General features: G+C 34.6%; 2 protein-coding genes across 8 annotated transcripts; one reads left to right on the forward strand and one right to left on the reverse strand.

Annotated features, from left to right (window-relative positions):
• Positions 1-10,074: 10,074 nt before the first annotated feature.
• LOC18038459 lies at positions 10,075-13,523 on the forward strand. 4 transcript variants are annotated; one of them, XM_024182170.1, is made up of 5 exons: positions 10,075-10,396; positions 10,740-10,776; positions 10,856-11,016; positions 11,116-12,081; positions 13,069-13,523. In XM_024182170.1, the coding sequence occupies exons 1-5, from the start codon at positions 10,181-10,183 to the stop codon at positions 13,294-13,296; spliced, it is 1,608 nt and encodes a 535-aa protein (XP_024037938.1). In that variant the 5' UTR covers positions 10,075-10,180; the 3' UTR covers positions 13,297-13,523. The 4 variants fall into 4 exon arrangements, with proteins under 4 accessions (XP_024037938.1, XP_024037939.1, XP_024037941.1 ...); XM_024182171.1 differs by having other exon boundaries at positions 13,073-13,264; XM_024182173.1 differs by having other exon boundaries at positions 10,076-10,396; positions 11,116-12,104; positions 13,073-13,157.
• A 417-nt stretch (positions 13,524-13,940) lies between these two features.
• Positions 13,941-21,952, reverse strand: LOC18038460 (RNA polymerase II C-terminal domain phosphatase-like 2). Of its 4 annotated transcripts, XR_002904861.1 has the most exons (18): positions 21,484-21,952; positions 20,765-21,235; positions 19,999-20,209; positions 19,507-19,664; positions 19,267-19,337; positions 19,062-19,167; positions 18,881-18,970; positions 18,474-18,606; positions 18,112-18,332; positions 17,980-18,037; positions 17,358-17,491; positions 17,226-17,279; positions 16,575-16,671; positions 16,094-16,254; positions 15,425-15,501; positions 15,295-15,345; positions 14,958-15,021; positions 14,388-14,765 (listed from the first exon to the last, which is right to left on the reverse strand). XR_002904861.1 is itself a non-coding variant. In XM_006429285.2 (17 exons), the coding sequence occupies exons 1-16, from the start codon at positions 21,751-21,753 to the stop codon at positions 15,342-15,344; spliced, it is 2,316 nt and encodes a 771-aa protein (XP_006429348.1). In that variant the 5' UTR covers positions 21,754-21,952; the 3' UTR covers positions 14,388-14,765; positions 15,295-15,341. The 4 variants fall into 4 exon arrangements, 2 of the variants coding, with proteins under 2 accessions (XP_006429348.1, XP_006429349.1); XR_002904860.1 differs by lacking the exons at positions 14,958-15,021; positions 15,295-15,345 and adding an exon at positions 13,941-14,172 and having other exon boundaries at positions 14,613-14,765; XM_006429285.2 differs by lacking the exon at positions 14,958-15,021.
• Positions 21,953-23,345: the final 1,393 nt, after the last annotated feature.

Raw genomic sequence — 23,345 nt, forward strand, 5'->3', positions numbered from 1 at the left:
AGTAACCTGATCGCTGGCAACGGAGATTTAGGTTTCATAATCAATAAATGCGCTTGGTAAGGACCAAGTATGCATGTCAAGAGTTAAACTTTTAGGCATTCACATAAAATAACTCAAATTCTCCTCCTTAATTCATCTTATTTGAATGGAATACATCGTTTAAACATTAAAGGCTGAAAATCAATAGACGGATCGCTGGGAAAGTTTGTAAATTTGGAGTCGGAACTTGAGTAATTATTTGCTTTACAGAGGGCTGGCAGTGATGGAGAAGAAAATTAAACAGGGGCTGGACTTAACTGTTCCGCAAGAGCTATATATTCTTACCTTTTATGTAAGGCAGTCGAGCCCTAACAGATAATTAATGTTACATAGCTGTATCTGTAATTCGTATGATCTAAATAAATTTCTGTTAATTTAGTCATCTTTCTCAAACAAGAAGTTTAATCCATCGGACTGTAACTGGAAGACTCGTGGAAGTGCTGTAGCAAGCATTGAATATATATATGCATATAGCCTTCAGTTCTCTCGAAAGAAAATTAATTTAATTGCTCAATCTGTGTCCGTTCCATGGATTTATCAGGATGGGGTTTTAGGCTAGTGGTATGGATCCACTTCGAATCACACTGTCTTTGACTGCTTTTGCTGACTGGCCTAACGGGCGTTTTGGGCTGAAATGGTTCAAAAATCTCAAAGTCGTTTCGTGCACGCCTGTAATGTGATTAAGCCTTAATGGCAGACAAGCCGAAATCATAGACTTTAGGCTCAGTTCGGTATTAATTTTCATGCAAGAGCTTCAAATTTTCAAATAATATGAAAAAGTAGGTTCTTTTATATTTTCTTCATCGAAGTCATTTTAAATTTGTATGTTAAATAAAAAATCAAATAAAATATTTGAGGAAAGTCAAATTCAAGTAAATAAAATTTACCCCCAATGGATTTTAAGTCTGACTAAGCCATTACAATGAGCGAACGGAAAATCCTCTACTTTATAAATATAATTCAACGCTACATTGTACTTTGAATCCTGCGATTTAGCCTCAACTTTGCATTTTCATAGCATGAAGATGGCTATTTCTTGTTAATGCATTTTCATAGTACGAAGGTGGCTATTTCTTGTCAATTGGGACTTAGATTTTTTTTGGGAATCCGCCTATATTACAACAATTACACGGTACCGTAGGTTTTTGTCTTTTAAGGTTTAGCGAATATTAAATTTTACAGAGGTCCTTATACTCCTTTTCTATTCATAAAATGTTAAGCAATAATATGGCACTTTCTACTTACATCATGCACTATTAAAATTTTATTTAGCATCTTATACTCTTTTTTATTTATTATTTTTATAAGTATTAAACTATCTACTTGTTTACATCCAAATTATATTAATCAATAAAAGACAACAATACCCTTAAATTTATAAATTAAAAATAAAATTCAAGATTCTTTTTCTCTTTCTTTTCACCTTCAATCTTCAATCTTCATCTCCATCATCATCACTCCTCGCATTCACATTCTTCCATCATCATGATCTTCAACTTCATCTAACGGAATATTAATGAAATTACATTTTTGGCCCCAAATGTTCTAAAAATTTCATGGCAATCACTTCAATTTGATGGGGATCTTCTTCGTTACAATGTCATCAAATCCCTTAGTTTCAGACCCATTATTCCAAATTTCGATCACAAACTCATTAGCCTCCAAGCTAAAACGTTTACTATAACTCAACAACTCCAATTTTAACCAGCAGCAACGGTAATCAAGAATCCCTTCCAATCTCACAGTCCAACAATCTATAGGAGTGATGATGGGTGGCCGTTCGTTTCCATTAGTATTGACAAATCCAAATCATTAACAAGTTTTGATTACTGCCGCTCTCTTTTTCATTTTGGTGGGCTTGTTCTTGTTCTTGTTCTTCAATGGACGAATAACTCGTCTCCAAGTAAAGGTCTTGGATCTTGAACATTTACTAATGGAGACAACAAAATCATTATTTGTTGGACATGAAACTCTACGTTGGAACTCTAGATTATTCACCTGTGACAATAACGACGCCAGAGGTGGTGGCTCGGCGTGGATACGACGTAGCCATAGCCAATGCGTGGTCTCGTGGGATAATAATGTTTGTGTTGCTTCCGGGTCTTTTAGCAACTTCAGGCATGGTGGTGGGTCACGAAAGTTGATGGAGACGAGACTTAACAATGGCATGCTTTTGTTGCTGGCTGTACTGGTTAACTCTATTTTCTTTATTTTCTTCGACATTTGTCAAGAAGGATAATTTTGTCCTTTTAAGATTCACAAACAAATTGTAAATAAATAAAAAAAAAGCAAGGTGCTCAAGTAAATTTGGTAGTAGTTAAATCATAAAAGATAAAAATTGAGTTACGGCATAACTATTGTAACATAGGCGGATCCTCATTTTTTATCGCTTTTTTTATTTTTTTTTAATCTTTTGAAGATCCTATGGCAAGTGGCACTAAGATTATTGAATGGCCAAAATTTTATTGTTTTTGTTTTACTATATCAATTTCTTAAATTAGAAAAGTAAAATAGTAAACTTCCGTAAACAATCCAAGTCTTCTCTGTCGTTCACTATTATTATTGTTTTCCCCCCATAATCTACTTTCCCTGCTTTTCTACCTTCATTATCTTCTCCTTTCGAGATTGAACCAACGGCAACCATGGGCAAGACTTCGACAAATATTTAAAACCTAAGCCATAGGGTAACAAAAGTTATAAGGAATTGAAATATAAAGCCATAGGGTAACATTGTTAATTTGGTTTTGTAAAACTTTAATAGATAAACAAGAAAAAGAGAAAGTACACGTGTTTAACATACTGAATGACCAGCAAAAACACAAATATTGCTTACGAGTTACGTCAGGTTTTATATGGCTTGGGATGTCCATCAACTAAGCTTATCCCATTTTGGAGTAAAACTCAATATGAACATGAATATGAATATGTACCCTTTAACTAACAAGAATTAAATTAATTAATTAATTTAATTTGAGGTACTCAGTTTTCTTTTGTAGCTCAAATTCTATTATTTTTTTAATTTTTTAAAAAATAATAGTAACAAATTATTTATTTTAAACAATGAATTTCGTTGTGATCATCTTTGTGAAAGTATATGATTATCATAATTTGAACCAAATCTCTATAATTACTAAATAACACTCTTAACATTAAAATATAAATATTTTGTTATATAAAAAATGACACGACCCGCCCCAACCTACATGTCTGATTTGAGGCGAATCGTGCGGAGTAATAACTAAAACTTGTGGCACATATTTAATTCATGAAAATATGTATATAATATGGCCTTTCCTATAAACACATAATCACATCTGTGCCTTTTCTGAAATCATATATGAATTCAAACTTGCATAACTTATGTCTCATTGTACATACTGACATTACATGAATATTTACATACAAAATATAAGCAACATAAACGTGCTCAAAATGCAAGACATGCAGCAATGCGTCTCGTGGCCCAACTTCAATTAACTAGAACTGATCTGCACGAAATCCTGTGGAATCCTGGGAGGAAATGGGTAAATAGGAAAATAGTGAGCTTACAGCTCAATAAGTGGATGTATATTATATTAAAAATATTAACAATAATAATTATAATAAAGTATGTGTACCAGTGCTTATATATAATAATGTAACATAACTCCACATTGAATACCGCACATCAACAAACATGGAATTCATACATACATACATCACAAACTGCACCAAATAGTACCAAGGAGAAATAACTCTCAATACTCGTCGGGATCATCATCGCACAAGTAGAGCGGGGGGAAAAACCTCTCAATACCCGGCGGAATTTAGCTACATTGCTCGGATAAAGTAACCTAACTCTCAATACGCATGCGCAGAGTCTACGGGGATGGGTACATATATGGTGACTAGCAATCACATCTTATGACTCAATCAAACATATAATATGCGTACATATAATCATAACATGATATTAAATCATAATATCAAATATAAATGCTTCATGGAATACATAATAATAATAATAGTATCCACTCACAGATCCTGTTTCACTATGAGGTTCGTTGGGGCTCTTGTAGGTTCCTGAATTCTCGAGTTCCTCCTAAAATACAGGGTTTGAAAATTAACTGTTAGAACTGATATAAAAACTTATACGTATCATGCAAACTGTAACATAACTGCTCAAATTTCATAAATCTATTACTCACTGTTCCAATGGATATAATTCTAATTATCCAATTTCAATTCCTGCAACTTAATTATTTATTTTTCTTTTCCTTCACCGTCTGCCTTTCTTTCTTTTCTTCTTACTTCTTTTCTTCTTTTCTTTTCTTTGTCCTCTCTTTTCTCTTCTCTTTTCTCTCGACTTTCTTCTTTTCCCTCTTTTTCTTTTCTTTTCTTCTCCTTTCGAATTGTACTGTTTTGGTTAAATGGTGAAAATGATAAGAACAGCTTCAAATTTCACTTTATATCCGCCCACCGACTCAAGCAAGCAGCTCTCCAATTGTTAAATATATAACCACCCCTTGAAGCAAGCAAATGTGCAGCTGGCCGCTCTAATTTCATGCACGTGTGCTGACCGCTCTAATGCATGTACGTGCGTTACAAAAAATGTATTTTTTTATTTAACTTTTTCATAAGGGGCTTAATACGCATTTAAAGAAAAAAAAAATAATGGCTCTGCGCATGCCGGTAGCAGCTATTGCAGATAGACACTACAACCTACCCTCCACTTAGTAACGATTCTTTGTTTTATTTTTCTAGTTTTTTTAAATAAATTTTTCGACGTTTTATTTTATTTCTTTCTAAGTAATCCAAATCTTTTTTTTTTTTCTTTTTTTCCTGTTTAGTCTATATATCCATATTTTACGCATGCACCTCAAGTTTGAAAATGTACAATAATGGTGCTTTTTCTCGAAAGAAAATTAATTTAATTGCTCAACGTGGCTCCTTTTTCATCGATTTATCAGGAATCGCTCCCAACTCCCCACCCGATCCCCATGATTGTTTTTAGGTTGTGTGGAGCTAGTGGAATGGACTCCGAATAACACTGTCTTTGACTGCCTTTGTTGACCGGCCTGACGTCCATTGTGGGGTGAAATGGCTCAGAAAGTCGTATCATGCACCCCGTTTAATTTAAGCCAATAACGGAGGAAAAGCTGAAATTAGACTTATTGTTTAATACCATCCGGTGACTTAATTTTTTCTGTGTAAGTTATTGGAATCGGAAGTTTAAATGATTTTTCCACATAGTTGTTTCTCATAAAAACCTTATGTATGGTTGAACAGTTAGATTTACCGAATAATAACGTATATACTAAGTTTTACGCTTTTAGTTCATAGCAGTTATGAGAATATTAGAATTTGTAACCAGCCTGCTCTAGACTTTTGCAATACACTTATCCGCGGGCACAAAAGGTGAGATTGGTTTGTCAATGTACCTGCGAGACGCTCAGACGCGCAATTGATCAATTATTCGAATAACTAATGCAAAAGCCATATTCTAAATTAAGAGCGTTAATTCTATCTATTTATGCTCTGCTTGTAGCCTTTTTACTACTATCAACGAGTTCATGGCCCGTGCATATAGAAGCATAAATTCCTGAACTTTCAGCTATGCTATTTAAGGCGCATATTGCTTCACTGAGGGCACCAAGCTAGTTCGAACCCTCCTAAGGGCCATTTCTCCATTGTCACTAGAATGTGGAATATGGACAAAAATGCATAGCTCCCAATATTTGTGGGATTACGGGCCCCCGTGGTATCTTTTTTCTTTCCATGGATTATTGCAGAAGTTTTCATGAGTTGTGTATTTGTGTTTGCCTCTGACAGGAAGTCTAGCTAGACGGAATGTGAGGGCATTTACCAAAAGTATTGAAAGTCCAAGGTCGAGCGAGAGTTGTAGCCAGTGAGCGGACGGCGGAGCAAGTGGGGACTAGTGGGGGAAGCTGCTCCTGCTGGTTCTAATTTTTTCAGAAAATCTTCAATTAAAATTTTATTTTCTCTAATATCAATTTTTATTTATCCTCTCTGTCATCTGGCTAGGCCACTGCATGCACTTTGGTCTTTGGGGAGTCGAAAAATCCCCACTTCTAAAATATGATTCAACATTATATTGTAGTTTAAATACTGCAGTTTACCTTCAACTTTGCATTTTAGTATGTGCGGTGATGTCCATTTCTTGTCACTATTTACATATACATGCTAGAGTAACATTTTTTTTAATAAATTATTTCCCCAAATTCTATTTAAGATATTACAAATAAATGCTTGTTAGCCATCATACATGCTCCATTTCGTTTTGTGTCACGAAGAAGAAAGTGGGATATTTCATTAACCAAATGATAAATGCCATATTATTTAATTGGTAAAGATTTTGAGATAAAAAATTTGAAATGTGTTGTACTATTCATCTTTCAATCTTGATTGATTTAATGTTAGGGAATTTTAATTCCTATCAAGTTCTTGTAAGCAAAAATATCAAACAAATAAAAAATAAAAAATAGATGGAGAATAACATCAAAAATATCAAATAAATAATAAACAAAAAATAGATGGAGAATAAAATAATCACACAACACAAGAATTTACATGGGAAAACTCCTATACTGGAGAAAAATCACGGCCGCCAAAATAACGAGAGAAAAATCTAGTATGTGAAAAATTATGACAATCACTCTAGCATTTTTCACACACCCAAAATCCTAATAACACCCAATATTTAAATAGACGTGTTGTTTCTCTCACAGTAGAAATTGTCTACTTACAGAGAACTAACTATTATATTATACAAACAAGTGAAGCCAACCTCTCATATCTAGTGATTATCTTTTATAGGAGAAACATTCATTTTCTTATACTAGTAATATTCCTCCTTGAATAAGTAAAGTTCCGAAGGGAAAATCATTTATTTCTTAAATAGAAATCCTACTAAAGAAGAAAATATTTTAGGAAATCCTTATTGAAAAATAAGACATATTTCCCAACAACGAGCTATACTGTCACTTAATTAAGGTGATTACATGGTTATAGCCAAATCTTCCGTAAACTTTTAATCGGAGCATTTGATTATTTTTGGTGAAATTGATAGACTTATAATTTGGTGATATATTCTGTTTCCAATTTGGCAAAGTTGAATAAAATGATATGAAACTTATAGGATTCGGTGTATAGCTTGCTCAGGGTCTATGACTAGGAGTAATAACAACTAACAATCTCTAATGATATTGAATTAATATTCACTAGTTTTGAGAAATGGTTATAAATTAATCCTTGCATAGAGAGCTTTCTCGTTTGGGGAATTAAACCTAGACTCAGATACTATTTTAGAGAGACTGCAGATAATGGTTTCACTAACAAAAATTGATACGTCTATTTGGACCAATAAAAAATAAGTTGATGAGAGAGGCTATTTGAACTTTGTAAACTATTCATTAAACTTATTTATTAAATAAATTTACTCTTAAAATTATCATATTTAAATTTTACTCTACTAAACAACTTAAATACCTAATAAAACCTTACTAAATGAAACTATTATTAAACAGTGTTTTTATGTCAGAGACTCATCAAAACTCATATAAATATAAAAACCTTAATTAAATGTTGTTGTTATAGCTTAAATAGAATATATATATATTTTTTTTTATTGTCACTCGAGCAAAAGTCATTATTTATGCAAATCTTCCCCATAGTTTTATTTTATGAACAACGAAATCTAATATCAAATTAACTCCACTCCACCATTTTCAGGCTCTAATCTCAGATTTTAATTATCATCAAACATACAGAGATTAATGGAAGCTTTTAACCAGTATGAAACTACAAATAGTATAACAACGTACAAGAAATTGTACTAAAAAAATGAAAAAAGAAAAAGTAACAATAAGTTATTTCTTTTGTTTTCTTTTTCTTAAATGATGCTTGCCATCGAGGAATCCGGAAAATAGAGCTGTTTTCTTATATCGTCACTCTTTGTTTAAATGAATTTAAAAAATCTCAATGGACTTAGCGCAGCTCGACCCATTCCACCCATTGACAGTGAGAAATATATATCTCAAAATTACATGAACAAATAGTTATCTATAAGTTTAGTCTGTGTTAACACTCTATACGTTTACCAATATTTAATTTTCCCAACTTGTAAAATGCATCAACAGATGCTGATTCCATATTAGTAAGTTGACCCACTTGGTTCAATCTCATTTTCAGAATTTCAACTCATATATTAGTGTATATGATCAAGTCGCATATATAGATTCGTGCATTCTTGATTAGTTTTTCGGTAGTCAATGGCAATAGATATATAGATAATATATATACATTATGTTTGGACATGTCTATTGCTTAATTTATTGTGATACTGAAGTTGTTAATTGCTTCATAACACAACATACAAATAATAACCTACTGGATAGTTTTCGTCGATGTTTGAAAAGCAGCAAAATGCAAGGAAGTTCACACAGTTGAAAAAAAAAATGAATTAAACAATTGAAAATCAGAAAACTCATGCAGTTCAATGGCATCAAAATAATGTGGTTTTTTTGTAGTATTTGCTTGCTATTCAACTTGTACAATTCAAAGTGGATGTTAGATATCCATGTATAAAAGGATTGCTAGTTAATTGTTTTCTTGCCACAATCAAATTTACAGAGAAACTGAAAATTAATTAAATGGTTGCATATACTTTTAGTAATAATGTCAAGGCTCCACAGGAATAATGCTGCTGTCTGCAGCCTGCAGTCTGCTCTTTGCTTGTGGCCTACATTATTTTATCAATGAGTTTTTTTCTCCTTGGTGGTTGAAGCAAGAACCCAGAATTTCTCAGCTATCCAAGGTGAAAATATTCACAATTGCTCAAATTGTATTTTAGTACTTTCATTAGGGTTAATTTCACTTTATCTCCTTATTAGATTGACATATTTTAATTTACCTTCTAAAAGTATGAAAAGTTCAATCTGCTTAAAAGTCATTTTCTCTCTGTTAATTTCAACGATCCAAATGATAAAATTATATTTGTACATTTTCTTTTAGGGTCAACTAAATAATAAAAGTTAAACCTCTACTTTTTACTTTCATTCATACCCGAATGTAGTTTACTCAAGTAGTCCAGTGCATGTACTTTTAATTTATTTATATAAAATAAGCACAAGTTTGATTCTCCTAACATGCTCATAAACTTAGTAATCTATAAAAACTTTACAAAATTTTCTATGCCGCAAATACAAATTAGGATAAAACTTTAGTTTATATCAAATTCTTACTCTCTGACGGTCGACTTCATTTTTATATTCACAAAATTTATAATATTTGCAATGGAGAAAATGACCAAATAAAATAATTGGAGGTGAATTTAATTATATAAGTTTTTGCTTTTAATATAGAGGATAAAATTGTAAATACAAAACAAAAGGGATTTTACAAGAGGAATAGAGGGGTGCTAGTAGCACCACTCTGCCGATATACCAAGGCCGCCGATGAGTTTAGAAAACTGGGCTTTAAGCCTGGTAAAATGCTTTTTAGCCCACAGGTTAGGGCGCTTTTTATTACAAATGAAAACATAATGTACTTACTCAATAAAACTTAAAATTCAGGGACCTAAATGATAAACTTCAAGATATTTTCAAAATAGGAACTCGTGACGCCGGGCGCCTGGTGCTGGCAGTCTTGGTACTGCAGTTTTGAATATTTTTCAAATTTTACAGCTTCAGGATTTTTCTTAGCCAGAAAGAGAAGTTGCTAATTAATTGAAAAATGAAATCACGTGGGACAGGCGGCAATAAACTCCACTAAAATGGACGGTGGGGATATAAAGTTGAAAGCAGAAACCGTGACGGTGACGGATTGATTAATTATTAGCCTCTGGAAACGCAGACAGTTGGATAGATGAGAGAGATTCTCGGTTTCTCACGTTTTTTAGTTAAAAAAAGTTAAAGAAAAGGCAGGTACAGATTCAATTTCAAGAAACTTTTTAATGCGCGTCAGGATCCCACGTGGAATCGGATCCGATCATTTGGACCCACTGTCAGTATTTATCAATCAACAATCACTCACTCACACTCACTGATCATCAGAATTATATAGTGAAACTGAAGCGTAAACACAAACACAAACACAAACAGCCAATACTGAGTTGAGTACTCGATTTGAGTTGAGTCGAGTTATGAAAACATTAACGAGTTTTGCTTCAAAGATAATCGTTGACAATCATAATAACAATAGTAGAGACAGAGGCTTCTTGTCTTCTAAAGGGTTTCGTATTAATAATGAGCCCAAAAGTTTGTTTTTCCAATCCAAGAAACTTTTTAATGCTCGGTTCTTGCAATACAAGGCCGCGGCTTTGCAGCCCGTTTCTGCTCTCTCCTCCTCTGATGGCCAGGTGTGTGTTTGTTTTTCGTTTTTTGTTTTTTATTTTATTTTATTTATTCGTTTCTGGGTTTTTTTGATATCTTTGTTCATTTGATTGCTTATGTTTATGGTGCTTTTACAATATTTTTGTGTTTATTTTTTAGGATTCTGGCAGTGAAAGGTTTATGTAATAGGGACCTTCTAATTTCTTAAGCAAATTGATGTGCTTATTTTTGCTTATTTTAACCATATGATCAAATGGGAAGGAGGAGCACAGAGGAAATTTGAAAGAAGTGATTGTTAGTAGTACAAAATGTTCTCTCTTATAATGTGAATTTTGGACTGATTTTGAATTGTATGTATTCCTGATGCAGGCAAAAGTGGAGACTGGGGCGCAAACTCTTGCAGCGTGTAAGCTTATCGTGATTGTTGGAGAGTTTGATTTATTTTTGGCAATAGTTAGACTGAATCTCATGATTCTGCTCTGCAGACGAATCAAAAACTGTGCATGTCAAATTCCAGTTACAGAAAGAGTGCTTGTTCGGCGAGCAATTTTTCTTAGTGGGGGATGATCCTATGCTTGGCTTATGGGATCCTACAAGTGCAATACCATTGGACTGGTCAGATGGGCATATTTGGACTGCTGAGATCGTAAGTAGGAATTGCCGGTGAAATGATATTCCTATCTATACACATATGGCTGATTATTTTTTCTTTACTGACAAATTTTGATTTTTTTTTTAATTTTAGGATGTGCCTGTGAGCAAAACAATCCAGTGCAAGTTTATACTGAAAGGGAAAACAGGCCAGATTGTATGGCAACCTGGCCCAGATAGGATTTTTCAAGCCTGGGAAACTAAGAATACTATCACAGTTTTCGAAGACTGGGAACATGCTGAGGAGCAGAAAATAATTGAGGAAGATCCAACAGTTACCTCAAAAATGTTAGTTGCAGAAAACTTTACTCAGCCAGAAGAGGCGCCAGTTTCAAATATAGACAATAACCCGGTTGCTGTTGATAGCGACGTGAATTCAGCAGAGGTACCAGAGAAGCCCATGTCTATTGTTGCGGAGAATATTAGTTGTCCTACGGAGGATCCTATGTCCACTGCGATTAACCAGATGCTCGGTGAGAAGCAAATTAGTCAACCAGATGCGGAATCTGCGGATAACAAGAATAGCACGATAGAACAAGAAATTCTCGGAAGCAGTGGCAGAGCTGCAGCGGATGACAAGAATACGAAGACCAAACAAGAAGTTCTGGGAAGCAGCATGATCAAGAATCTAACTGCAGAAAATATTGGTTATCCCAAGGAGGATACTGTACCGAATGCAAGTGACAAGATGCTTGGTGAAAAGCAAAGTAGTCAACCAGAGAAGAAAGAAAATGTTCTCAAGAATGGTGGCGGTGCTGCAACAATCAACAGTCTGACTGCTGACAACATTAGTTATCCTAAGGAGAAATCTTCGGCTAATAAGAATATGATGACTGAAGATGTTCTAGGAAATAATGGCAGAGCCACAGCGAACAAGAATCTGGCAAGCACAGATGTTGAGGGAAATCTGATCACTCCTGAAGGAGATGCAGTCTTAGTGCCTGGTTTGACTCCGTTACCAAAATCAGATGAAGGAGAATTTGAAGAAGAAGATCGGAAAAGTATTTCCGTTGATGCTTCAGTTGGAATTAATGAAGCTATGAACTACAACTCACCAGAGGTAACTGCTTGATGAATGTAATGGTCAGTTGTTTTCTTTATTTTTTAATCCCTTTGTTTCTCTTTCTTTCTTCTACTGCTTTTACCTGCCAAGCAATTTCGCTGATCCCCAGTTTCCTTTACCCATATGTTTACCAATGTTAGTAGAATCCATGTGAGTTGTATCTTGAAATCAATGTTTGGTAAAAAGAATTTCTGAAGATAGAATGTACCAGCAGGGAAGCTCTTTTGTTTTGTCAATGTTGAAGTGTTGCATCTTAATCAATCATTGTTACACAAAGATGGATTTTACCTGCCAAGCAATTTCGCTGATCCCCAGTTTCCTTTACCCATATGTTTACCAATGTTAGTAGAATCCATGTGAGTTGTATCTTGAAATCAATGTTTGGTAAAAAGAATTTCTGAAGATAGTATGTACCAGCAGGGAAGCTCTTTTGTTTTGTCAATGTTGAAGTGTTGCATCTTAATCAATCATTGTTACACAAAGGTGGCAATGATATTGTTGTCTTAAATTCCACCATCGGCAATTAAGTTTAACCATGTATTCAAATCACACAACAAAACTTCGAAGCCAGTTCTTCGAATGATGGGACTAGGTTTACATTGTTGCAGATGAAAAGTAGTACTGTGTTCAATCTAAAACTCAGTTCCCCTCGCTAGACCTATAAACTTTCAAAGCTGCAACAACTTTAGTAATTTATTAAAAAACAGCAGTATACTAAGCATTTCTGTTAAGTCCAAATTCATCTGGAAACATATTTCCATAGTAAATGGAACATGAAACAGAATTGACCTCAGTATTAACGGTCTGGTTTGTACTGCGATATATATAATGGTAAAATATGAGACCTTTGCTAGAAAGAAATAGTTAATACCGTTTGTAGTTCTTCTGCTGCAAAATCGATATTGCTCCTGTTGCAAGTACTAATATTAACATCTATGCATTCTCCAATTTTTCCTTAACTAACTGAGGCTGATTATTGTCCAGTCAGATGAGAAGCAAGAACGTTTGGGTGATCGACGTGAGGATGAAAAGGTTGAGATGTTCAATAATGCGGACCAACAGCTTGAAGATGAACTCATAGAAAAGCCTCAGGTTGTGAGACAAGAAAAGCATCCTGATGCAAAGCCATTGGAAAGTAATGTCATAAAAAATGACATCAACTGGGGTCGCAGAACTCTACAGACACTACTTTCAAATCTAGGGTTGCTGTAAATTAAGCTTGACAGAGCTGGCATTGAAGTTTTGCCACCTGTGACTATGGTGCTTGAATTTGTAGTGCCTAGGCAAAGAGGAGAAGCCTAAAGCATTCATAGTGGCTGCTACATGTACAGATATTCTTTTTCTTTATGAGCCTGTCATTATTGTATGCTACTATGTTAAAGTGTTGCCCAGGATTTTGTTCTTCTTTTGAATGTATATCAGGAGGTCATTTTCGTGTACTACTTAGAATTGATTACCTTTTGTGTCGCAAAACATATTAGTTAAATAGATTCTACGTGTTCCCTAAATGTCCTGAATGCTAAATGCAATCAAGTGCTAATCAAGCGGACTATGCTACTCATGTTTTGGTTGGCAATGCCGTTACATGACATTTGTATTGTTAAATTTTGCATTAAACTATGAGCCAAATATTTTACGTTCTGTAATATGGTTGAAGATCTGAATGGATAGAATTATGCTATGCCTACCAAATGAACTTTGATTCTTTATTACTCAAGTCCAGATTTGGAGTTCAGGGGCAAGCAAGATTCAGAGGCTGCATTTGAATGAACAATTATTTTTTTAATACCTAAGCACTTGGATAAGGGAAAATTTTGAAAATATATCAAAGCTATACACGTTCGCAAAGCTGTATGTAAGAAGCAAGTCATTAAATTTCACAATAATCAATTCAACATCTGGAAAATTTTTCTAATCCAAGTCAAAAGAGCTCACGGCATCTCTTTAGTCCCACTCCTTTTAAAATTGCTAATCATGGTCATCTTCATTTACCAACGCGTTGTTTTGATACCTTGGAAGTTGGAACTGATGCTCGTTGGTATCCATTTGAAGCGTACGGCGTACGTCTAAGGTTGCTTAAAGTATCCACTGAAAATACAAGGCAAGACTTAGCACCCAATCAATAAGATTGCGTGTTCAAAAAAGCGAGTTCACTATTTCCAAAACTCCCACCCCACATAATCATAAATCATTGCAATTACCAAACAATCAGGATCCTGAGATTATAGAACATCCAGAGTACATCAGCATAAAGCACATAGAGGGTTGGGAGAATACAACGTAGGTTTGCGACTCAATTAGTATTTGATGATGCAAGAATTATATAGAATGACATTGACAACAATGAGCAACTCGTAGTTTAAGAGGAGACTTGAATGATTTATTCTTTGATTATATATCTATAGAGCAAAGGTTACACATTACAACATCTAAAGAGAGTTACAGCTAGATAAGCAGGAAAATGGGTGAACTGAAAAACAACAGCCCATCTTTCTGCAAAAGAAAACAAAACTGAAGAGATTTATCACCTCCAAGATGAGCCAACTTCAGCTCTGCTTGGGGATGCAAGAATCTGCATGTTCAAAAACTCAAAAGGCCAAATAGTGTTCTGAAAGACCAAGTTTATCTAGGTCTGCGGTGGTTCGTCTTTCAACCTTTTGCTCGGAATAAGTTTTGATAATCTGAAAACAAGAAATTTCTAATATAAGAAACCAAGAGTACTAATCACCAGGCTATAAATTTAAAATGTAGAAAAGCTGTACAAAGCATCAGGGAACACGGATGACCATGCTCAACAAAATTTGAAAAATGGACCCAAAAGAAATCTGAATAAAAGCAGAAAACTAGTGAACCGACTAGTGAATCCCCTCTACCTTTGGCACCATTCGACTTCTCTCCTACTACTTCACTGCCCTTATTTAGTAAGATTGCTAGATTCTACATCAACAGAAATGTGGTACATAAACAGGAAAAATTGAAGAAGCAACAAAGAAAAAGCACCAAGTTTCACATGACTTGCACATGAACAGAAACTCCCTTAACCAACCTCCACTCTTAATCATCTCAAAGCCGGGAAAGAAAAAAATAAGCGAGAGAGAATTTTATGCGCCAGTTTGATAAAGCTAAATTACAAAAGGTGAATTGAGAATTCAGTCATATTCAACAGGAGGTGAAGAAGGCAACCACTAGCTAAATAGTCCAAGTACTAACCCCAAAAGAACTAATTGAGATGAGTCCATCCTCCACTCCTATCTTCCCTACCTTTGGACAATAACAATGCACGTTATTACTCTGCCAATAAAATAAAAGATGAACTCTGAACCATTTTGTCTTATCTTACTTGGGGACATTGGGACGCTTTTGCACTTGCTGATTCCCCAAACTGGCATAGGTACTCCCAGGTTCAACTTCAGAAGCCTACACAAATCAATGTATCAGCAATCACAACAAATTAAATCAGTCCTGTAGAAATTTATTGAGTTGACAAAAACAACATAAAAGTGCAACAAAGTCTATTCCACTGAAAAAATAGCATCACACACGTTACAAAACTTTTGCAGCATAAGCAAAGGATACATTTTGAAAATAAACTAAAACTTATTTACAGAGGCAAAGCTGCAGTAATTTGGTATTCAGAAAGAAGAGGTTACTGCATATGAATTGTTCATCCTCTCATAAAAGAGAAAAAACAGCTGAATTGAGTACATGGGAGTACTTGGATAACGGGTAGAAACTAGGACTGACCACCAAGCCCTTACCTCCTAAAACAGAAAAACTGGAGCCTGGTTAAGGCAGCAGTAGCAGACATGAAGCCAGCTTACTCTTCAGTGTTCTAGCTCTCAAATCTTGGTGCAATGCAAAAATCCAAAATAAAGGAGTGGTTTCCCTCCAGATAACACTACCCCTCATCTGGAATTTTCTTGCCCACATACCCTTTATCCAAGCATCACCTATTTTTTTGAACAAAGAAATCAATTCAACTATTGAAAGCATCACCAGAAATCCCCACCTCAGGAGTGCTTTCCTTGCGTAACCCGTCTTCTCCCAGCCCTTCATTTGATTCTGAAATGATGGTGTCCCACAGAAATCCGTTTTCATTTTCAAGAGAAAGCTTGTCGAAATCTCTGTCCATTGCTCCAGAACGGGGTGTGATATATGCTACATACTTTTCTGAAATTCCATGCACAACGGAAACTATTCAGCATATTTGTGCCATATATGATCACAACTTGAAACCAAAATGAACTACAAGAAGAGCTTTTGAGGCGAGAAAATAAAAAGATACAAAGGTGAATAAAATATTCATATGCGTACAGTTGATTGCACGAACTTAGTCAATGAACATTAAACATTATGCATAAAAAACCCCGAAGACTAGTATATATTCCCAGGCACAATAACATTGATTTCCTAGCAAATCATTCACCTCGATAATTTATATCATGATCTAGACTATAAAGACGTCTAGCTTCAAAGTTCATTAGCCTTACCTGCCAAGTAATGAAGGGCATTCTCAGCAGCTTGTTGTTGAGCATCCTTCCTTGTCTTACCCATTCCAACGCCTATCTTTTCACCAGTAAACAAAACCTGAATAAAATGAGCTTCCAAGTCAAGAGAAAAAGAATCAAAGATAGTTTCTTGGGCTTTCACAACTCATTAAAATCTTAGTCTACTCAAGCTTTTTCTTTCCCTGAGTTACTATCAAAGATGGAAAGACAGTGAACAAAAAGAGGGAAAATTTGGCATAAAGAACCATAGTTTGTTTCTGGACCCCTTAAACGTGAAATTACCCAAGACCTAAAATTGCAAAACAATATATCCTCCAAGTATCAAAAGAAAAACAGCCTTCCAACCTCAAGCAAATTAAATAATAAGAATAGTCCATATCAACGAGATTAGCTACAATCTAACAACAAGAGACATATTAAATAAAATTCACTTGACAATATCCATTTCCTTCAGAAAGATCAAACACAATACAATATTCCTTAAATTAATCAAATAGTTGATTCTTGAATCATTCTATAAGAATTTCACAGAAAGAAACCTATCTAGGATAACAGAAAATGACAATGCTATAAACGATCAAAAACAAATGTAAAACCGACCAACAATAGAAAAAAGACAATTTTTTGACTAACCTCAACAGAAAATTGTAAATCCTTACTCGTGCTTACAACAGACCTGAACTCGACCTGCACCATGGGGCGCTATGTGATCAGCACCAAAGAATGCAGTAAGAAAACAAATCTTCAGGAAAAACCAATGTGTACCTTGGAGCTGCACCTCTTTCCAATTTCCTGTAGCACACCAATAGACAGATAGGATGGTAGCAAGTTCGTCTTTCCACCTTCAGTCTGGAATTCTCTGCTATTTGATGACACGTGATTCTGGGATACCCCAATCTCTGCAAGAAAGTTCAATCAACCCTCCATTGATTATCTATGATTCCATAATTCTATCACAAATAAGAAGACTGTCATCACACTATAGTTACTTCAAAAATACATTAATGTCGCTAATAACTCCTTAGTTGAGTTGGTTGGAACCTCCTCCCCTTACCATAAGGTGGAGGATTTGAGTCTCCTAGATTGTGGGAGTAAAATTCAAAAAAACAAAATGATACACTTATGTCAGATAGGTTATATGGTTTGTGGTTTGGCTACCAGACCTCGCAATTAAAGAAAACATTAAACTAATGCATCATTAGCTATTCTTCACTGATTCTTCGCGCTGAGCATGGGCTACGTTGCTGTTCCTAGCAACTGCATAATGAAAGCGAAAATCTAATGACAGATCGTTTTGTTCACCAGCAATGTTCATACATCAATTTCAGAATTATGTGAAGGGATGTGTTTTAAGATAGATGTGCACAAATTTAATTACTTCACATACCTGGAGGCTGACTTGCTGGTGGAAGATTCTGTTTATGCAAATCATGTGCCATAATTGCCTAAAAATAAGCAAAAATTAAACCAAGTAATCTATTTACTCCTGGTATAAATATAAAGGAAATACAAAACAAACCTCTTCGCCCTTCGCTTGGGAGGCATGTGAGGGTAAACCAGTGGCAATGGAAACAGGGCGATTATTTGGAAGCACTCGGTTAACTTCTTCTTCAACTATCCAGCCTCCCTGCCCATGTAATTTAGGTAGAGGGGGTTGAGCTGAGTTTTGATTCCTTAAATCAAAACCATGCTTCATAGAGCTGTTGTCTCGCCTAATGGGAGCTCCAAGCAAACCAGGTTCTATAACATAGAACAAAAGAGAAGGAAATTATGAGAACAAGAATTCAGGTATATCTTACCGTAAATCATAACATCAAAACAAACATTCTGAGTTATTAAAAAAAAAAAGGAAGGGGGGAAAAAAAGAAGAAGAAACCATACTCTGAGAAGGCACAACTGTTGCTGGGACAGTGGCATTTGAAGCAACAGCAACAGGAAGCAGAGATGTTTCAGATTTCAAATCAGAGCTATTTTTCATAGAAGGCAAACCTGAGTCCACAACACATTTCTCATCCTGAAATGAAATTTTTTAGGTATAAAGAAAATTCATCAAATTTCCATTCAACTGCACACAAGGAAACATTAAGAATTAAAAAGAACACATACTAGATTAAAATGATGCCAGTTCACCATTCAATTATTGTTGATGAAACAGTTCTATTAATAAAAACTGCATTTTCACCATTCAATTATTGTTGAAGAAACAATTCTATTAATAAAGACTCTATCCAAACGAACGAAGAACTATATATGAACTATTTCTCACCATAAAACTACTTTAAACTTACAGATTGGTTCAGTCTCCTTTCCACTTCAAGTCCGTTCAGTCCTTCACTCATTGGAGCATTAGTGCTGCCATTTGGTGCAAAATTGGCATCCTGTAATCCAGCAACAACTACATAAGCACATGACAACAATATGGATTTTCACTCAACAAATTAAAAGATTACATATTTTCAGTTCAAATACCTCTGACATCAAGTAATTGCTCACATCAGGAGCAGCAGGTAAATTTACCGCCTCATCTTCATAAAAGACTTCAGATATACTACGCAATAAATTCTCATCAAACTCCCTGGTACAATTATGGCATAAGAAATCAAATTTATATCCAAATGTTATAACTCCATTGTCATGTATGAGACATTGACTACGTAAAATAAATGGATCTTACTTGAAAAAACAACCTCTGACATTGCATGCAACATTTCTTGCCACGCAGAGGACTGGAACTGCATTCGCTGTCTGATAACCACCAGAAGAGAAAAAGCAAAGATCATAATGAAAATTCACTCATATAGTTGGTTTAGTTATTATCACATTTCACCAATAAAACATGCAGAAATGTTACTTATGAAATTAAAGGACAAGGAATCACACATAATGCATAAGCTTGTGAAGACAAACTCTGTACCTCTGCTTGAGGGGCATAATATGGAGTGAAAGCTGGAACTACATGAACTCTAGGCTGGTCCTTATCTTCCCAAACCTTACAACGGTCATCAATAACCATTGCCATCTTTGGATGGCACAAACCACGTTGAAAGACATTTAGCAAAGATTTCCTGGAACCTGCTAAGTTGAAAATAATAGAAGGGTTTAACAGTTGACATTAATTACAATGTACCAGAAGCACAAACAAAGTAACATATCTTCAAACTCTATGTTGATTAATAACTATTAAATGGAACTCCAATTTCTATCACCAGCAGTGACTTCAATTTAATAGAACTATTGGTCATGAGTATGCTAATGGTAAACTAAAAAAATCTGCAACTTAGCTCCAAGAAAGCACCTAGAATAACAGGGAATGATAGAATAACTTCCAAAAATAGCATGTTCCAAAGAGATAATGCATCAAGATCCAACCAAGGAATTAAAGCCAAAATGTGCCGGGAATGCTTGCCTGATTTAACACAAACAACTCGGTCCAAGAGTTGTTTTGAACCTATCAGATGTCCCTCTGGGTCAAGAAGCCTCCACATTTCTAAGGCATAATCTCTTTCAGCCATAGTACAAACATAAACTTCAAATCGTTTGCGTCCTTTTGCAATTAAATAACTTCTTAAATCCTCCCATGCAGGTCGTAACCTCACAAGCACACTGGTATCACGATTCTACATAAAAAACAGCCACAACAATCAGATAATGCAAACAATGTTAAATTTCACAGAACTCAAATTTTTTTAAGGATGAACTTCACTTCCTCGTTTTCTAAACAGTTCCCCAAAATCATTGAAAAGCAAAAGCTACTCCAGATTACTGAACGTTGTGCTTAAAAACAGGAAATTAGAACAGCAACTGTGGTTAGAGCAACCTTTCTCACACCTATATCTGCCCACAAGAACTCTTTCATACACATGCACGTCCCTAACTGATCACAGTACTTCCAAGATCTTTTTAATTCAAGCATGGCAAAATATATCCTTGAATCATAAGACATATGAGAGATGTGCATAAGCAAGCATGCAGTGAGCAACATCCATCATTGCACAACTTAAGGATATCCAATTTCTATCCTCTTATTATACAAACATATAATTGGTAAACAAATCACTAGTCAACGAACTTATGTTTCATTAATCCACACAATCCAAATAAATCATAGAAACTGCACAGAATAAACAATAAAACAAATAAATAGCCATGACCCCAAAAAAAAAAAAAGCAACCTCAGGGTTAATCCGAGTAAGAACAAGATTCCTTTCTGGAATTCTAATCACAGGCCGAACAATTCTCTCATAATTCTCTGATGGAGGAGGAACCTCCTCTTGTTGAACCTTAAACACCTTCCCGTTATCCATAACACAATCATTCTCAGTGTACTGCTTCAATAACGTTCGATCATCCATGTACCGCTTCAACTCAGCAGACATTCCTGAAGCCCGTATTTGATCCGGCTCACGTGCAATCCAACTTCTTAAAGCCTCAATTCTGTCCTCAAACGATTTCATCGTGTTGGCAACAATAAGTGTTTCGTCAAGATCGAATACAATTGCTAAACACCGTAAATTCAGCATCCCCAAACAAGAATTGTATAGACCTGACGAAACTGAATAACACCAAAAACACGGAAACTTCTTCTGCTTACTTGGCATTGCCACTAAATGAATCTCCTCGTCTCCAATCACAACAACTGCTGTCTGCACAATCATTTATAACCAAAATTACAAAACTATCTAAGCCAATTAAGTGACTGTAATGGAAATACATTAACAATTTTTCATTTACTGCTTTGAATTTTTCTTCAAATCATATCATGTCACGTCACGTCAGTTTAAGTTAAAAGACCACTCTATTACCAGTAAAAATTACAAATCATTCACATTTCCTACAAATATAACTAGCTATCATTTCACATTCTATAAAACTGGGAACGATGTGAATTGACCTTGAATTCGTAGAAGCAAGAGGCGTGAAGATTAATCAAATGAGGCTGCTCGACTGGAGCCGATGATTCGAGCTTGCAACGAAGCGAAAATGAAGAAATCGTGTGGAGAATTGAGAGAGGAATGCATCGCTCGCTACTAGGCGATATGTGACGAATTCGAATCTCGTTGTTCGGGAACTGGAAATTCTCGTCCGAGACGAGAATAGTATCTAGCTCTCCCAAACAAACGTCGCCGTGATAGACGATATTCTTATACCCTAAACGACTCATTGAAAAGCTATGTTTCGAAAACTAAGTGTTTCAGAGGTAAAATCGTAAATGTGTGGAAATTTTTGGTTGATTTCGAAATCCCGGAGAATGACTTCTCGGATTCCAGTTTCTCGCGCCTCACACTCAGTGCTGTCTCTCCTCTCTCCCTCTATTTCATTCTCACTCTCTCCCTCCCTCTGTGTCGACGGTTTCAAATGAGAGGGTAGTTTGTTGTATTTATAGGGGCGAGCGGGTGGGGTTTTTATTTTATAGGCGTTGTTGTTGGCTGAATTTACGAAAATGCCTTGTACGGACTCAACCAAAAGAAGGAAGATGCGTATGGACATGGCCACACTCATTGTGGAGGACATGGGACCACGTCGGTACACGTGGCACCTCGATCAAGATAAGCCATTATGATGGACAAAGATTTAAACCGTTGATCGCATGCCCATAACGTTTTCTTCGGCAGTTTTTGTCTGCCGTCATTTTTTATTTATACTTTTTAAAGTCCTCCAAAATCTAAATTAAATATATGGTTTTTGTTATGTTACATAATTATATAACATACATGATTATGTAGCAGTCGTTAGATAAAAATTTAATGGTTGTGAAAATATAAAATTATAAAATTATGTGATTTCTACAATTGTTGGATTTTTATCCTAAATATAAATACATATTTTAATTAAAATAAGCATGATATCAAAATTTTCAAATAGTTTCCATATCCTTTTCAAATACAAAACAATAGACAGATTTAACAATGCAATATAATATTTTTTTTTAAAAAAAAAGAAAAGAATATCTACACTACAAGGTTTGGAGAAATGATCATCAACATTCTCCAATTTTTTTAAAAAAGAACACCAAGGTTTCCTTTTGACCATTATATCTTTTATGTCTATTATCCCAAAAATTTAGACTTTAAAATTATTAATAAATACAAATATTATATAAATAATGTAATATATGCAGTTGACTAATAATATTAAAATATTTTAATAAATTTAAATATGTAAATTATTATATTTATTTTAATAATATATTTTTATTTATTGTAGATATTTTAAATAAATATTTGCATTAAATACATTCTGCTATTAAAAAAATCTCACATACTAATAATGCTAAAATTATTATTTTACATAATATTCAAAATAATTTAAATTTTAATACATTTTATTTTAGGGAAATTTGTAACCTACCCCCAAATAAATTGACATTTTGTACTGCGTCTCCAACAAATTTAACTTGTTGCACCACGCACCCAAAAAAATTGACATTTTGCACCACGCCCCCAATTCCGTTAATTTTTCAGTTATTTCTAACGGCTCCATCTAACTTTTGATTGAATGACAAAAATGCCCCTCTATGTAAAAAAACAAAATTTTTAGCTCATTTAATTTTTTTAAGGTTTTTTTCAATTGCAATAAAAAAAACAATTCTTCTTACATGTTCATTGTCACCACTATTATTTTTCCTTTAATTTTTTAAAGATTTTTTTTTTCAATTTTAATGAAAAAATTCTTGTTACATGTACATTTGTCACCACTATTATTTTCCTTTAATTTTTTAAAGATTTTTATTTCAATTGCAATAAAAAAAATTCT

Source organism: Citrus clementina, unplaced genomic scaffold (genome assembly GCF_000493195.1).
Source record: "Citrus clementina cultivar Clemenules unplaced genomic scaffold, Citrus_clementina_v1.0 scaffold_6, whole genome shotgun sequence".
NCBI lineage: Eukaryota > Viridiplantae > Streptophyta > Magnoliopsida > Sapindales > Rutaceae > Citrus > Citrus x clementina.